This window comes from Rhea pennata, chromosome 1, assembly GCF_028389875.1.
Source record: "Rhea pennata isolate bPtePen1 chromosome 1, bPtePen1.pri, whole genome shotgun sequence".
NCBI lineage: Eukaryota > Metazoa > Chordata > Aves > Rheiformes > Rheidae > Rhea > Rhea pennata.
In genome coordinates this window covers 200,096,766-200,115,395 of record NC_084663.1, presented here as the reverse complement: position 1 = coordinate 200,115,395, position 18,630 = coordinate 200,096,766, and the positions used below count along the sequence as shown (strand labels likewise).

The following is an 18,630-nucleotide window of genomic DNA, read 5'->3' as shown; positions in this document are numbered from 1 at the left end:
AGATCCTAGTATGAATTCCGGTAAAGTAACTTTCATAAAGTAGCTCCAGCATTTCAGTCTCTGTGGCTGTAGGGATCACAGCCATATCTAGTCTTCTGAATGGGATCAATTTCTGTTTTAAAGTTACGTGTACCAGAAGAGGAAGGAAATAAATTTGGTTTTCATTAATATGCACTATATTATGTCCATCTTTGAACAAGACGCATGTTCATCAGAAATGTTTTCTACTTCAGAGGTCATTTCAGAAATACATTGCATATGCTTTTTCTGAGTATATTAACCTGTCCACTTGTGACAGTCTACATTGCTAGTTTGTTGGCCAGAATAAAATTAGATAATACTGCGTAAATATTGCACTCTCTGCATCATAAAACTTAATAATAAGTTAATTCCTGCACAATAATTCCAAAATTTGAGTTATTACGGAGTGTTACTATATGGAACAAGTAGCCACTTCGATAGCTGTCTCCTAGCAAAATTATTTGAAATGACTGAAGGCTCTAGGAGAGATGAGAAAAAAGATTTCCATAGTGAAAAAGTTGCTGTAAGCTTTCGGAATTTTAACTATAACACTATAATTGATCACTGAAATTCTTCTGATTAAAGCAAATGAGAGGAGAGGAGAGGAGAGGAGAGGAGAGGAGAGGAGAGGAGAGGAGAGGAGAGGAGAGGAGAGGAACCAACCATGTGCATCCAGCAGAAAAATAGGTCAAGGAAATGCGCCTCTGATCTCTTCAGTTTATTTTGAATACACTGAGGAGATTTAGATATCAGATTTTACTTCCCATTTAAATGGAAATAAAAAAAACTAAGCAGTTCACTGCTGAAATTAAATTTGATGGGAGAAAGCCTAGTTGGTACAAGAAAAGATGAATAAAAAGACCTGAGGAATCATTAAACTTTAAAATCAAAAAGATTACTCACTACTTCAGTCACTTGCTATATGTGTGTGTGTGTGTCTGGGTGTCTGTGTCTGTGTCTGTGGACTCCAACCATGGCTTAGAATAGCTGGCAATGTTGCAGTGACTTAAGAAGCAGCCCAAGCTGCCAAATTTCTGGACTTACCCTTTGTTCGTAAATACCAAAATTGCTCAGGTGCTTTACACACTTTGGCCTTCAGAAGACTTATATAAATCTCTCCAAAGGAACTACTGATATCTCTCTAAAAAAATGTGATGTCAGGTACATATACAGCATTGTTTCTCTGCAGCTACTGCATTTTGTGATGGAAAAAATGTCTGTCTGGTGTGAAGTGAGGGAAGCAGGGTTAAAAAAATTATGAGAGGATTTTTTTTTATAAGGTGTTTAGTTATAGTATCAGTTGGAATAAATAGATACACTTGTGGATATTCCAGAGGTGGGCAAGCTCTTTTTTCACAGGAAAAGAGGAAAATACCTCTCCATTTTGTACTCCCCTCCTCCTCAATGATGATTTTGTGGTCTCTTTTAGATAAAACAAAAAACAAAAAACAAAAAAAAAAAAAAAAAAAACAGTTTGTTAGATCACCACAATTCCACCTCACAAGAATAAGGAAAAGCAAAGTGAAAAGGAATCAAGAAAATAAGATCTTTGCAGATATTTCCTGCCTCAAGTTTAGTTTCAGGCTATTGAAGTGGAATTGCTATTACTAGTCACTAAACAGTTGTCAATAGTATCTGCATTTGAGCATGACCCTCAAAAAAGCAGTTGGCAGAGATTTTATTCCATGTCAATTGTGGAAAATTCCACAGAACCCTGTAGTCTTATAAAAAAAAAGAAAGAGAATCTATTCTTACATGTAACTTTCTTGTATTGAAGAAGGGCTTTATATGTGTTTTCAGGCAACTATATTGGTACAATGTCTTTTTCATAGATTTGCTAATTTAAAAAATATCCCGAAAGAACCACTAGTTTATTGACATAGACCACCAGCTTGCAGCTGGTTCTGTGTGGTCCAATACTCCATATTTTCTGCTGTTTTTTTATCTACATTTCAAGATTGAATTAGTATGACACACCACTAGAGTTGTGTCTAGGTTTCTTTTGATTCCAGGGTTAGTTGCACTTAACTCAAGAGATCATCATTTGTCAAGTGTAAGAATATAAGACTAAGCTGTTCTACACCTATGACGGACACTGGAAACATTAAAAAATTAACATTAGACAATCTACAAGTATAAAAAAGCTAAAATATATAACAAAGAACTAAAAACAGAGCACACATCAGAGCTCTGTGGTTAAGGCACAGATGCACAACACAATGACCGTTCTCGGACTCATGGGGCGATGAACGTTCTCACCCTTTCCTTGTCCTTATGGGCCACCCCTGCAATATAGTCCAGAACTTTTCCTTAAAGGCAAATAAAAAAATCATATTTTAGAAAGTGAAAAACATATAGATTCTGTAGCTCAGTTGTTATTATTTAGCCTTACATTTTTAGTTTGGTTTACACAACAAATAATATTTCACGATAACTGAGATGGAATGTATTCATATTATGAAATCTCCACAGAGAGTGTCATCTTGCCTGGACAGGTTTTGGAGTCTCCATTCCTGAAGGTATTCCAAACCTGACTGGACAGGGTTCTGAGCAACCTGCTCTAGCTGACCCTGTATGAGCAGCAGGGCTGGACTAGATGATCTCCAGAGGTGCTTTCCCACCCCAACTATTCTGTGATTCATCTATGTAGTAGCATAGCTGAGGATACACAGGGAAGTTGCATCTAAAATCAGATAACCAGAAAATATCTATCTTTTAGATGACAACTATAAGATTCACCGCTGCTGTGTTTACTTGGGCAAATATCTTTTTTGAAGTTTGAGAGTTTTCTTTAAATAGAGACACTGCACTCAATTTCTTTGTTGGTAAAATTACCCCATGTTGCTTTCAGGGGTTTTATTGTTTGCAGCACTATATACAACTCATTTTTTCCTGATAGCTGTAAGCAATTATTTTGGACAAATGTGCATTCTTCTCAGCATGTTTGAGATTTTATGCCAACTGAGCCTGACAATTATTTGGCTTAAACTCTGCCCTTCTCAGTATGATATTAAAAATTGTTCCTCACACAGAATGCATGGATATGCCAATGGGTACGTGTAGAGGGGCTCTGAACTCTGGATTAAAGAACTCCTCTGGTGAAGAAGTTCCATCTAGTCAACTACAGTTTAACTGTATTATACTATATGTGAAAGGTGTCCTAACACAAAAATATGTGCCTGAGTGCCAGCTACTGACAAGAAGCTATAGAAGCCTGAAATGCCTAAATGAAGGCAGCTGCTAATGAAATATGGCAAGTTAAACCTTGATCCGAGGTAGAAGAAAAGCTTTTCTGTGTGTTCGTCTGATACTTGTCATGCTTTATGCTGGATAAGTTCCTGGTTTGATCAAAACACATCTTAGTAAAGTTGTCCAAACTAAATAAGAAAGAAATGAGGAGATGTCAATTGCTGTTTCAAACACCATTCATTCAGAATCAAAGAAAATGTTAGTTTGTGTCAGGAAGCTGAATTAAGTAAATGTTGACTGTCTTTGTCGCAAAGATCAAGTCAAAGTTACAGTGTAAATGAAGCAGGAACACATATAACACTGGAGTAGTTTTAATATACATCTATATATGGAGATGAATAGGAAATGAAGCAAGAAATACAATGTTTGAGAAAGAATCTAGTCATGATTTGCAGAGATAATTACAGGCAAAAAGGAGATTGAATATAGCAACAGGAAAGGCAGAATAATTATGTAGCAATTAACAGGAAAGCTGTACGATTCTTTGAAAAAAATAACAGACATCAGGTTAAAAATGTATGCTGAGTACAGAAATGTTTTTAACAGTCAATACATCAAGTATTTGAGTTCATTTCCTAACATAAAAAGCTATTTCATAAAATGAGTGTATCATTTATAGAATAAAATATATTATGCGTTTTATGTATTTTTTATAAATGTTTATATTTTCATTTTTTATGTGTCATCTGAATTTGAGGAAAAAACTAATAAATGTTCATTTCAGAAGATGAGTGTTTAGTGTCATAATGATAAGGAGACAGATTTTCAGTTAACAGTAGAAGGACTGCCTAGTTTATAGGAGCTAATAACTACTATTTGCAATTGAGTTAGTTTCTGATGTGTCCTGTAATCTTCACACCTGAAGAAACAATAATCTGTTTTTATGTCATTGGAGGCAAATCCATTTGTGATGGTTTTGTAGGTTTTCTCATATTTTATTAGTTGTCAACTCAGAAATACTCTTTCCATTCCTGAAATGTAACTTGCACATGTTCCTCTTGCAATTTATGGAGATCTCAGATAGTGCTTTTTTGTGTGGAACCTGTCCTGCAGTGGGATCTTCAAGCACATTAAAATGACAGCTAGGGATCACTACACCTCTAGCATGGGATCCTCCTAAAGAGAGGAAGGAGTCACCACTGCGAAACCATACCATTATAGGGTGGTTTCCATGAGCTGAAATCTTTCATCTAAAACTATTATGAAAAGTTCAGCTAGATAACAAGTAATAAGCCAAGATATACTGGGGGGGGGGTGGGGGTGGGGGGGGTGGGGACCATCTCTGAGCTCTGTCATTTGTATCACCAGGTACATCTATAAACAGCTCTGTCTCTCCTGAATGATAATTCTCTATGTGAGCTGTGGGATCATCGTTTTCAACAAATTCCCATTGACTCTAGGTAAAAGATAGAAAAGTAAATAGCTCTACTTCAGGAACTGGCTGCTAAAGTCAATTCTCTTACCTTTAAAGGCAAGTTGTCCTCTGATAAATCACAAATTCCTCTCTTCACAAAAATATACTGTCCACCCCCATTAGAATAAATTAGGTTGAGAGCAAGCTGAAGGGTTCACAGGCCAGGGCACCCTGGGACTGATGGGAGGGAGGCCAGCCCTGCCGTGTCAGATGGAGACATCAGAGAAGATGCTGCCTTTCCCTTCTGTGAATGGACTCAAAGGAGACAAGGGGGAGCACGGAAAAAATAAGAGCAAAATTCCTGCCCGTGGTAATAATTAATGATTCTATAGTGCTTTTCATTCTTTGACCTCTAATCGCTTTGCATAGGTTAATTAAACTTATATAGGATCTTTGAACTAAGTTAATATAATTTCTATTCATCTATAATTTCTATTCATCTATGCTGATGTATCTCTATGTCTATAAAAAGATATATATATATATATATACACATATAAAAGGTATATAAAGAGAAAGATAAAAATTTATGATAAAAATCTGATTAAAAAGCATAAAAGCTACTTTGATTAAATATTATGAAAAAAATGCGAAGCGTCTAAAGTCACATGTTATTTTCTAGCATATAAATACCTCTGGTGAATAAGTTGACTCAGATTTTTTCTTTGCAATGTCATGAGAAATACCTGAGCACAGAAACCTCTGCTTCCTGTGGGCAGAGGCCAAATCAGTCTGGGAGCCTATTGGTTGACTGAAGGAGTTCATGTCTGTAATTCATATGTGGATTATTCATAACAATAAGTATCATTCTAAGGATTCTGATAATAACAATTGTTTCATTAATTAAAATATGGTGCGCTGAACGTGGCTAGTAACACAGGTAAGGCAAGAAACTGTATCTTATTTCCTTCCCTGCAGCAGCAAGTATTAAGAGACATAATATTGATTAAGAACAATTCCTATTCATAAAATGCAATGATTGTGTTACTAGTGTATTGTATCCTTTTTTTTAGGTTATTCAATACTTCAAGCTATTATGGAGAAAGCGGGACAAAATAGCTGGCAAGTCAGTGCCATCTGTGTGGAGAATTTTAATGATGCCAGCTACAGGCGGCTGTTAGAAGACCTGGACCGAAGACAAGAAAAGAAATTTGTAATAGACTGTGAAATAGAGAGGCTTCAGAATCTTTTAGAACAGGTAGTACCTGCTTTTAATGTCACTGTAAACATATTACCAAAACTGCAAAAGAGCCACCGCTGTGCATTGCCTTCCATTTATTTTCTTGATGGAAATGAGATTGTCTGCTTTTTTCTTTTGTTTTTCTTCATGAGCCCATCTCTTTGTGTCCACTTGCTTCCTCTGTTCACCTACCGATAAAGCTGCTGTGGTACCAGCCAGCACATCGGCACCGTGAGCCGCCCCTGTCCCGCTGGTGGCAGGTCCCTGGGCAGACGGTCCAAGCCTACATATATAGTCCCACATGGGAACACCTCCATGCATGATAAACCTGGCATCGGAGTCTACTGGCTGGCAGAGCAACCCAAAATTGCTAAATTACCAAGATACCCTCAGTCTGTACCTTTATTGGCGAAAAGCTCTGTTTTGTTTGAGAGAAAGAAAAAAATCTGCTCATTTAAATTCAAGATTACTTTCTATTATCTAAACAGCACAGACTATTCCTAACTATAAAATTATTTTAAATTATTATTACATATATTTAAACAGAGAGTTATGTCACCTTAGCAAACTATTTATGGATCTTAAGCACAGTAAAATAAAGATGCTATTGAGCTGGGAAGGAAGGTCAGATTTTCCATCAGTTATTAATGGAAGCCTATTTCTTCCATGCTAAGGCAAGACTTAGGCAAGACTGACTGGCTTGCACTGGGTAGTGCTGATACTAGTACTGCATTTTGTGCAAAATTAGTAAAAAAAATGCTGCGGCTTTGGTGTGGAGAACGTATTGGCATATAGCTCACTTGTGTGAGCTCTTCCTTAAATGATGTAAAAAAAAATTGGGTTGCAAGGAGTATTTTGTTAAATGATAGTAAAATAAGTGAGGGTTTTGATATCTATCTGCCTCTTGCATGATCCCGTATATTATGTTTAGGTATTGAAAGTGCCTCGTTCAGTACCTACAACCACTGCAAGAGAATTACAGGGAATGAATGCCATCTAGTGGTGGTAAATCCTCTTCCATGGCACTACCTAACTTAGCTAGAGTATTAGAGATTTCAAAAAAATTTATCTCAATAATATTCGTGATGCGTCTGCTACTAAAGTCATGGAAATATAAAATGTAAGTTGTGATACAAAATCGCATAAAATGATACTTTATAGAAATATATACATCAACTTTGCTTTTACTGGCTGAAGAAGGAAACTGAGCATTAACTGAGCTGATTTAATAAGGATTACTTCTCTAGTTGTTACCAAGAGAAAAATAGATGATGGATGATATTGCTATATATATATTCATTTGATATTTTTATTTTTAATTATGAAAGTCATTACATTTTATACGCACTTTCTATAGCTTATAATAAAATCCTCCCCCAGTTCAGCCTGTGTAATACAAAACACCCATTTGAGGGTCTTTTAAAATATATTTAGGAAAATATTATTTCCATCAGTTCTGTATTTATGTAACTTTTTTTTCAAACACGTAATAACTATAGCTTATAAAAATAAGCTGTATTCCCACAGATGAAGCCACTTTCATAAGTCTCAAAAAGAGCTCATTCAGTGCATGTTTTTATCTCACTGATCTCAGCTGTACATTTTATTTGCCTCCAGGAACTGCTACTCATTTTCTTTTCAGATTGCATTCTGCATAGTCGGTTCCTTTTTAGAATAACCTGTACTGTTTATTTAGATCCTGCACAGCTGAATTTAATATAAGCTTTTGACCTTCTCTGGCTTCATAGAGGTCTGGGTTTTGCCCACTTAAAATAGTCGCTTAACACAAGCACTGCAAATCAAAGAACTTCAGTGCCTAGTCTCAACAGAGTGAATCAGACTGTATGAGTTTGGCTGCAGGACAATCCCAAAAGCCGATTAAGGCTTGTCCCTCCCTTAACTGTAAAGGGAGAGTCTAGGGTAGGAGCTAGACCTGCCTTGCAACATAGCTGTATCTTAGCTAGTCATACAAGCCCTTTTAGGAAGTGACCCGTTTGAACACCACCTAGTTGAGAATGGGATGAATTTTACTCGGGAAATGAACTGTTCCATGTTTTGTGTTTGTTTTGGTGTTTATTCACACCCAAGTGTAAAAATTTACGCTTGACTTTATTAAATTGCAACTTACATATTTCCAAATATTTCTGCAATTTGTCCAAGTCATTTGGATTCTCTTCTTCTCCCCCAGCATCCCAAGATTTCCTTTCCATTCTTCCAGTACAAAACAGATTTAAATTGTCACCAGACTAGACAAAGTACTCAAGAGAGGCTCATCTTTACTGTCCAGTGAGAAGGTCCCTCTCTTCCTCAACCAGCTCACTTGCAAGTAGGCCTGGGGTGCTTGCTTAACCACTGGTTTGGGGATCCAAAATAAAAGCACTCTGTCTGCAGAGATCAAGTGTATCTTAAGGGCGAGCATTCAGCAACATTCTCTGAGACAAAAACATTTATAGTCTGCAAAAAATGGGAGCGAGACAGAGTTTGTTCTAACACAGAAAATTCAAAATAGCTGTCATTTAAAAAATATCAGCTAAATTAATCAAATGATCTTTCATTTTGCATGGGGGCTTTAATAATCTGCAGCCAAGAGGTAAGGTGGCTTCAGAAATGGACTAAAAATTGGAGGGCTCTTCCCTGCATACACAGAGGAATTGATTAAGCTTCAGTGGTTCTAATTAACTTAACTTCTTTTCTGCCTAGATTTTCCTTAATTGAGAACCTAAGTTGTGACTATACTGTAATACTTTGCAATGCACAAGTAAATGTTCTGCAGAACATTTAGAATAAGTAATTAAATTTCAGTAATGAGGCCGTAACTCAAAGTACTTTGCCCTTAAGTCCATGCTAATGAAGGGAGAGAAACTGGCTAGTGGGTTTCTTCTCTTCTCAATAACGACTGCCCACATACATATTCATGCTTCTCATGACTGTGGACCTCAAGCAGTCAAGATTGGAAACTGTTTTGCTAGCCTAGCCCAGAGTGAGCACATGCCCTGCTCCCCTGCCCACGTCTGGTGCCCACCTGGTAGCCACCTATCTGACCTGGTGCATTCTGTGTGGTTTCTTTTTCCAGCTGCCAAGGTGAGAAAAGCAGCACCTGCTAGCTTTTTCCCTTTTTGTGCAGCTTTATTTAACATTTGATATTTACATTGTGTTTCCTGTATTTTTCTTAGTTCATCATTCTTTCTCCTTTATTTTCTCCTCTCTCATTTCAACATTTCCCTGAGAGCAAACCTACCAGCATGTTGTGTCTTGGAGCATGCAGAAGCTGCCTCCACATTCAGTACTGGAGGCTTGTCTTCAGGAAAAAAATCTTTTCTAGAACTGCATGGTGTGTCTGAAATCTAGATTTCTTCTGTGCACAACCTGTGATGTACATTTTTCATAATGTGATGTTTCCTTCAGGTTTTTATGTTGCTGTGGTGAGAATGATGTTTTAGGGGCAAAAGCCAAATCTTTACTCCTTTAAAATGTGAAGTATGGAGACAGTAAGTTCCATTTTCAGATTTCCATTCTAGGAAGAGGCAGTAAGGCCAACGTTAAATTCAATAGATACATTCAGCGTGGCCTCAAGTATTTATCATCCTATTTGCTTGAATGGCCCACTACTGTCGTGGCGAAAAAGTTTCAAATATTACCTCTCAAGGCTATACAAGATTCACAAGATCATGACAATTTTCTCAGTAAAACCAGGCTCCCCTTCTTTGGCCATGCTCCCTTATGCAAGACCATGCAGTGCCTGGTAGTGACTGACAGTATTTGGAGGTGACTGGAACCTTAATGCTCGGTTTCTGTATTAGTGCCAGTTGGCGTGGCTTTGCTCAGTCATGTTTAAATACATCGCTGGAGCAAGGCATCACTCTCTGCAGGGTCACAGAGCTGTTGCTTCAATTCATCAGTAACAGAGACAGTGTCTTCAGTTTATCTGAGTCAGTATATCGCCACCCACTCTCAAGAATCTGCTGTAACCTAAGCGTAATAGGATAATTTTAGATCGTTTTCATAGTTTATTCTCAGGATGGTGAAAGAATACCCTACTTCCTTAGCATCCTGCAACAGCTATGATGAGGAAGACTTTTTTGTTACCTGTGAGTGAAACTCTTCCTTTATGTCAGACTTTATCATCTTACAATCCCAGTTTATGAAAGGGACAGCAAACATCAAGACTCTTGCCATAAGTTTTTCTTTACCTGCTTGTCTCCATTCCACTAACAGACAATGAAACACCACACGGCTTAGAAGGAAGACTTTTAAATTCTCGACCACCTAATTCTTTCTCCAGTACAACTTGGAGAACTATCAAGACCTGACAGTTGATGTAAATGCAAACTGTTTTACATAGTCTTAAGCCTTTCCCAAAGTCAGAGAAGAAGATATCTTCTTTATGCTAGCAGCTGGATCAATAGTCACTGCAAGTATCACCCTGTGAGTTGTTTGTATTTGCTGTCATCTAGATCATTGACTTCCACCTTTGCAGTTTTGCACTCCTACCTCTTCGTGCAAGTTCTGTGCTGTCTAGAAAGAAAGCTCATTCTATGAGAAATTGCAGACCATGCAGTGTACATTCTGCTAGATGTTCCTGATCTTTTTAACACTCAAACAAGAGCCATTATGCATTTAAACAGTCCTGATTGACACTTCTTTTAGTATGTTCTTTTCCAAAAATAAAAGGATTTATTTTCCATCTTACACCATGGTTCAGAAAATGTAAAATGAACATTGGTACCATTGTTGTTGCAGTTCATATAAGCAAGAAGCCTGATAAGCAAATATTACCTGACCTTTCCACCTTTTCAGTTCATATATGGTCAACTTTACAGTATCTGTGAAGGACTGTTTGGAAGGTGCAGACAGCTTTCTCAATTGTTGCTCCTCTTTCACATACAAAAGGGTATTTTCTAGCTTACGCATCTTTAGCAATGCCATAAGCAACATTACTCCAGGCAAACATGGGAGACAAAGTGATATAGCTGAATTTAATATCCTCTTGCATGGTCTTGTTTCTTTCTAAGGTTGCCCTGGCAGAAGGTACCTTCTCTTCTTGTGGTGGGAATGGGGATGTTGGTATGGCTTTTCTTCAGAGGAAAGGAAATTTACAGAAATTATGTTTTAATACCAAAGAGGAAAGAAGCATAGTACCTCATCTTGAACTTTCTAAAGCTGATCATCTTCTGCAAGTTCCAATTTAGTGTGAATACTCTGTACTATTGTCCTCCGGTAAAGTCTGATTTGCCAAGTAGTTGTAGCTTCTAGGTCTCTGTTTAAGACTCCAGAGACTCTGCCTTTCTTTCAAAGCTCCGAATACAAATTCAAATACACCATCCATCATCTCACAGCTTAGACACTGTCTTTCATTACTGGAGCAACTCTCCTTTTTCTCCTTGAAGGACATTTTTCTCTTTAGCACACAGAAGATGATCTACATACGCTAGCTATGTCATAAGATACTTCGGCTCAACCTTACCAACATCTGTTTCCCTAATACAACCTCTGGTCTCATCATATTTACTGAAAAATAACTCCATTTTCCCAGAAGGGCATTCTATAATGTTACATATTTCTACTTCTGGGTTTTATCTGTAGTATATAACCTTGTTAATTTCAAGAAGTGATGAGGATAGAGTTGAATTGATTAGAAAGCTGAAGAGCACTCCATCGCATGAAATCTGTGTTTTGGGGACCATCTCAAAGTTTCAGTCCAACGTTGATAGTGATTACTAATAGCGAAGCAAAAAATCTAACATACAGTTATAGCAGTATGATCCCAGAGGGCTGAGACAGGAGGGTAAGGAGGGATTCATTTTAGACTTACCCAAATTATGCTATGACACATCAGACTAAAAATGTGCATTCCAACAAACAAATTCCAGCATTTTTGACTGTCCTAATCTTGCTACAGATATCCACTCTATCCACAAATATGTTTGAAAATATTTTTTTAAGTATGAGTTAGACTTAATTGTCCTATAATTTTTTCTCTGTAGGAGATAACCATTTAATACTTGAACGGATCTTCTAATTGAGACAAATAGATAAATGGTAACAACTACAAAGTAGTTCACACTTTGCTGTGTTGATTTGTATGCCAGTGTGTTGCTATCAATATGCCTGGAAACTTTCCAGTGGAACACATTCTCATTGAAAAATGCCAAGTTGCCAAAAACAGAAACCTGATTTTTTTAGAGCTGGAAACAGAGGCTTCAAGCTTCCTGCTGCAAAGATGGAAACCTGGAAAAACAGGAGGGGAGCTGCACAAATCAGAGCACTCTCTAGTTAGGCAGAATGGGTCTTCTTATTACTTGGGTAAACATGTTTCTGCTGTACATGTTATCTTTGAGCAGGGGACCATATGACTATGGAAATAAGCAGGATCAATGTATGGATACAAGACCTGTCCCACAATTCCTGGAAAATATGTCTTATGCCAGTAAACACTCTCCTGTTTCCCAGGCTCACTGGAGGACTAGCTCGTACCAGGGCTTGCTCCCCAGAGGCAGCAAGAGCGAGGCCACCCTGTAGAGGGGAAGAAGCCCATGCAGCCCAACAGCTTTGAGCTGTGCCATGCGATATGCCCGTGGGAACACAAACGAGTCCTGGCCCATATAATTCACCACGATAGCCCTGGCCCGTGGTCTGAGGCTGCGTGGCTGCGGGCAGGCGCAGCGACTACTCCACGGTAGTGGGCAGTGCCAGGGCAGGAGGCATCCAGGCACCGCTGGTGCTTCGGGAAGCCCCAGCAGCCACTGGCGGGAAGGCACGTAACGCTGTTCAGCTCCAGCAGCAAAGGGGAAATGGTGCGTTTCGGCACTGCGCAGCAGCTGGAGCAGCAACACCAGTAAGACAAAGGTCTGCTTCGTGTCAGCTTTCCCCAGTACTGCCAGAAAGTATGTTCCCACTTTGGAGAAAGTACATTTGCTTTATTAGACAGTGATAATAAAAACAATCCATACGTTTTTAATTGAAATTTGTAACTAAAAATTTAAACCAAGAGAGTCTTTATTCATATTGCATAAATGCCTAGGAACTCACTTAGCGAGGAAGGCCCCATTTTCCTACATGCACACCAAAATTAGGGACTATTAGCTTTCTGGTTTACAGAGACAAGGAAAAGAAAAATAAAAAGGAGATAAAACAGAGGCACAGAGAGATAAAGTAACATATTCACAGTTTTATATAGCTTATATAGCGGAATACATTTCCTGTGATGCTCATTCTTCTATCAAGGACAACGATGTCCTTATTATCAATAGACCTTTTTCTGTGAACTACAACAAATTCAGCAAGTGGTTTTTAAAGTACGAGAATATTCTGTGTGAATCAAAGGAGGAAGTAAGTGAGAGAGACTGAAAATCCTCCCTGCTAATACGTCTCTTTTTTTTCTAAACTACTTCCAAAGAGCTTAGCTTAACTTAGAAAAAAGAACTTTCTGTTTAAAGCACAATGAATACTTGAAGTGCATTATAATGTTGTGATATCCATTTCCTAACAACCAACCTGCTAATACTAGACACAATCAGTAGAACACTTTTAAGCTGTCAAGGCAAAAGTAATTATTTGCATATGATACTATAAGAATCAGCTCTGTGTTTTGCTCAGTTTCCACTGGGAGCTACATATAGAACTCCCATTTCACCACAAATATGCCTATTAAACAAATGTTTTATTTGTTACTTTTTTTCTGAGATCATCCAAAAAGTTAAACCAGAAGGGCTGTTAAAGCTGAGCTTGTGAAAACCCAGGTTAGAGTTTTTCGGGCTAAGCAAATTGAACAAAAAAAAGAGTAACTTTTATTCTCATTAATATTTGTCCATTGGACCTTTTTTATCAATTTAGTATAAATATAATCAAATTTATTTCAGTATAAAGCAATTCAAAAGCCACATGCAGCAAAAATAAGCAATGTTTAAAATTAATGGAACAAAGAAGTGAGAACTGATGATCCCTCATTTTCTGTGAATTTTATTTTTCTCTTAAAATATCACTAGAAACACTTAAGGAGAGTGCCATATCACCCTCATCTAAGATTTTTTTGCGTTTAGTCATCTGGATGCAATGCTGTAATATATATGTCATAGATCTCTTTTGTTATTTCTTCACTTGCTAACTTTAAGGCAAGAGTCAAATATAGAAAAATGGATGAAATCATGATCAGATTTAGAGAATAACATGGAAAATGTTTTTAAAGATTTCAGTGAAATCTTAACTACAGCATTTGCTCTTTTCACTTCTTTAGACACTAATTTTAATAGAGAATACTATTACTAGAGAATAATATTACTACTACTACTATTACTAGAGAAGCATACTCACATTTATTCAGCCATAGCTGTTCTCACTGCTATTACTTATGCTTTGTACAGTGCTGAAAAATGTGTTAAGATACACAGTGAAGTCAATGTTCCAGATAGATTTTACAATTAAGTAGAAAAAGTGTAATAACAGAATCATTTAGATGAAGATGAATAGTTTTGTTAACCACAAATACCTGAATATCTGTTAGCCTTTCATTGGTTTTTATTTTTGTTGTTAATCTATATCAAAAGAACATTAAAATTGTGAAGAGAGGCTTTCAAAAGCATAAAATAAGTTTAATGTTACCGGTTATAGTGCTTCATTTATTTTTCTGCCAAAACTCTCATTGGCAATATATATTAAACACTGCAGAGTTAATAAGGTATCAGGAGCAAGACTGAGCATTGCAGTTCTTTGATTTAATTTTAGATAGATTTAGGACCCAGTTTTTAAATTCAGACTGTGAAGTACTGACATGAACAGCTCTATTTTACTAAATGGAAGTAAAATTTACACTCATAGAATAGTACAATAATTTATGATGCTAGGGATCTCTGGAAGTCATCTAGACCAACTCCCCACTCAAAGTAGGGCAAGCTTAGAACATGTTACTCAAGGCCTTGCGCAACTGAATTTTGAACAACTTCAAGTATGGAGATCCCACAATCTCTCTGTCCCCATTCCAGTATTTTTTCCATATATCTAATTTGAATTTCCTGTGCTGCAACTTGTGTCCTTTGTCTTTCATCCTATTGTGATATACTTCTGAGATTAGTCTGGCTCTGTCTTCTCTATACCCTCCCTTCAGATACTTGCACAGGTTGATAAGATCCCCCTGAGCCTTCTCCAGGCTGAACCATCACAACTCTCTCAGTATCTCCTAATATGAGAGATCCTCCAGTTTCTTAATAATTTGTGTGGCTCTTCACTGAACTTGCTCTAGTAGTGCCACATCTGCCTTGTGCTGGGGACCTCAGCACTGGACACAGCACTCTAGATGTGGCCTTATCAGGGCTGAGTAGAGGGGAAGGATCACCTCCATCGACCTGCTGGCAATGCTCTGCCTAATGCAACCCAAGACACCATTGGCCTTCTTGGTCACAAGAGCACATTGCTGCCTAATGGTCAACTTGTCGTCCACAAGGACTCCCAAGTCCTTGTCTGTAGAGCACCTTTCCCGTTCATTGTCCTCCAGCCCATCCAGGCGCATGGAGTTATTCCTCCTCAGGTGCAGGGTATGACATTTTCTTCGTCAAAATTCATGCTGCTCATCTCTGACTATCTCTCCAGCATGTTGAGGTTCATCTGAACAGCAGCACAGCCCTCTGATGTATCAGCCACTTCTATTAGTTTTGTATCATCAGCAGACTTGCTGGGAGTGCACTCTGTCACAGCATCCAGGTCATTAGTGAGCGCTGCATCCAGTACAGTATCAGTCCATGGGGTACATTGTTAATAGTAAGATCTATTTACCAGTCTGTCCAAGATTAAGTGAGAAATAGTTTGAAATATGAAACAAATGCAGACTCGCCTACAACATACATAAAAACATCAGTGAGAGATTCCACTACTACTCATTTCTCATAATCCTCTTGGACAGATTTTAATTAGGTATTGAGATTAACTATGTCTGTGCTTCTGCATAATGTTTATTTAGACCTTAATACAGAGCTTGGTGAAGTAAACCAAAAAGTACAAGCTAACTGTAATTGAATTCATCTAGGACTTTTATGTTTACTTCTTTCCTAAGGAGAATATTACTATTCCTAATTTCTGTTTTCCCAGGCTTTTTCATGTGCAGTAATACTGAAAGTGTGTGTCTGCGCTTCTGTATCTGTACACATGCAGATACATAGATAAGCACATGTACACAAACATGTATATGTCTCTATCCAGAAAAGAAATTATTTTCCTTCCTGCAAGAATGACAGTGGATTTCCTTTCCTCTTCTGCCTCTAGCAGCTCCTTTCTCTCCCATCAGTCTCCACCCCATGGGATTCGTGACTGCAGCACTCCTTGTGTTAGTGTCCAAAGCTGTCCTCCGCGAGCAGCAGCATCCTCTGAATGTTGCATAGTGTATCAGTTTTGTTATCAGAGATCGGAGGTCTGGCTCCTGCTCTGACGGACAAGCTGATTCCAGTCTTTTTTTCTCCCTTCTCTCCCTCTCAGCAAAATGTGAGAACTAAATGGGATGTTTCCCGGTAGCCTGACACCACTTTGCTCAGCTCTATCAGTGCTCTAGATCAGCACAGTCATGTAGAGCTGTCTTTACCTTTAATCTGGGAGGTGAAAGCTACTGTGCAGCATCCGGCACGTAATTAATGGTTCAAAGTAGAGAGCCGAATTTATACAAAATAATAAAAAGAATGTTCATCGTACTTTGCAATATTAACAATTAAACATGGGAAGTAAAGTTCTCACTTGACAAGTATTAGTATCGTAAACCTTATCATGTAAAAATTATTTTACACGATACAATTAATTAGAGCATATTCTAATTAATAACATCTAACAATAGATGTTAACAAACAAAATAGGAAAGCAGAAGCCTAGTATCTTCGACTCTCCTTATAGCTGTCTAACTCTGATTTTCATTATTGCTAATCCTCAGCTTCCCCAACCTTAAGAGTTCTGAGAAATGTAGCTGAAAAGTACCATATAGGGTTAGCTAGCACTAGAAACCAAATCTCTTTGGAGCAGGCTGTCATTGCCAGGACTGATTATTAGAACTAGAAACATGAAAGTAAATAAATGTAAGTGGAGGAAAAAATACACAAAATGACATATTCCACTTCTTGCTCTCCTTGCAGTATTTAGCCACTGGAGTGCTAAGTCTGCTAAAGCAATGGTTGACTGGTGAAATTTATATTAATTCTCTAATCAATCAAGTTATAAATTTGGCTTTTTTTTAAAAAAAATGTTGTTTTCTCTTCTCCTTAATTCCCAGTGTGTCTGCTAACTGAAGTTATAATTGACATTTTTATAAATGATATTTAGACCATTGGCATAAAAAATGAGAATAATAATAATGAATTTAAAAGTAGTGGTTACAGAAAGGTAGAATTAACCAAACACGTGAATTAAACAGCATATTATCTCAAGCATTCCTCCAAAATCTCCTCTGCTATCTTTTTCATCAACACAGTAGCACATTGGCACAAAAAATCATCAACATGACACAGATGAGTATTTATCAATAGATCTGTATTGCTTTTATTTGTAGTTTAGTTGCATAATAAGGATTTCTTCATCCCTCGAGTCTGAAACTGCGTGAACTTACTTCAGCGCTGGAGACTCTCACTGTCTCCAGTTTTCCTGCAGAGCCTATTGATTTGACCGGGCAAAACATAAGCTTCCTTCTACTCATACAGGACCATAGAAGCAGATTATTGGCCAAATACTTTTGGTACATGTGCAGCACACCATAGTTTGCGCTGGTAGCAGCATCACTGGACTTATCATCACTTCAGGACCATAGCAGCAGCTCTCTGTGCATCTCTTCTTAAACTCAGGGGATTTGGGAGATTCGTAAAGTGACCTTTCCTCATCATTCCTCTCTCCTTTTCTTACCCCCCTCCCTGAGGTCTGCATAGTTGCTTCTAAAAAGCACTGTAATGTGAATGCAAATTTGTAGCTCTTCTCTTTGAGGGAGTTGACTGATGACACCATCACCAGCATCGTCTTTACCCCACAGAGAGTCAGGAGAGCCTCCTCTGCATACGCTCATTTTCTGTGGAGCAGCTGGGATTCCACATGAAATAGTAGTTCCACACTGTACGATAATATAAAAATATTTCGCCACTCTACCACACAACTAATGAAGTTTGGACTCAAGAAATAGACTATTTCTGTTATTGAAAGAACAGTAGAAGCACTGAAAGACAAAGGATGAATACAAACGATTTGGGGGAGTCTTAAAGTGGCCTTCTTTTTACATCTTTCCTCTCTCTTCACATTTGCTTTTTCCCTAAAAGTCTGCATACTCAATCTAGTGCTCAGTGAGCGTTTCTCAGGAATAGGCTTTGAACGCAAACGATTCTCACAGCAGAAGAAAGCAACCATCCGTGCTCAATCAATGGTCTTTGAGTCACCTTTCCAGGTGGTTCCTCCCCGGAAAGCTGCCTTCTCCGTACAATGCACTGGCTCTGCTAGCTGATGAAGTTGATGATTCGCTGCACTTGATGCTCTTTCTCTTATGCTCGGCCATGTACGAGGATCGCCTTGCTGGCTCAGTGCCTTTGCTTTACAATGCAGAAAGAAATACACTATTTGTAAGGAGCGCACTTCTTTGTTGTTTTCTTTAGCTTTCTCTTTGTCAACTTTATGCTCTTAAAAGACCACCCTTTCCCCAACAATAGTGCACTTTTCAAGCACTAGCCATTAAAATTAAGCTTGTTTCTCAATGGCTTTTTTATGGCTTTGTAAAACATTTATCCTTACTTTAGATATTGTATAAAATCTCCTTTCAGTTGTG

At 37.9% G+C, this 18,630-nt stretch overlaps 1 protein-coding gene across 3 annotated transcripts in view; it reads left to right on the top strand.

The window, feature by feature from the left end:
• GRIA4 (glutamate ionotropic receptor AMPA type subunit 4) overlaps nt 1-18,630 on the top strand; it is a 227,441-nt gene that overhangs the window by 126,558 nt on the left and 82,253 nt on the right. For all 3 annotated transcript variants that reach the window (XM_062577591.1, XM_062577581.1, XM_062577600.1), the window contains exon 4: nt 5,698-5,882. In XM_062577591.1, coding sequence (XP_062433575.1) covers nt 5,698-5,882 — 185 coding nt within the window. The remainder of the gene's footprint in view (nt 1-5,697; nt 5,883-18,630) is intronic.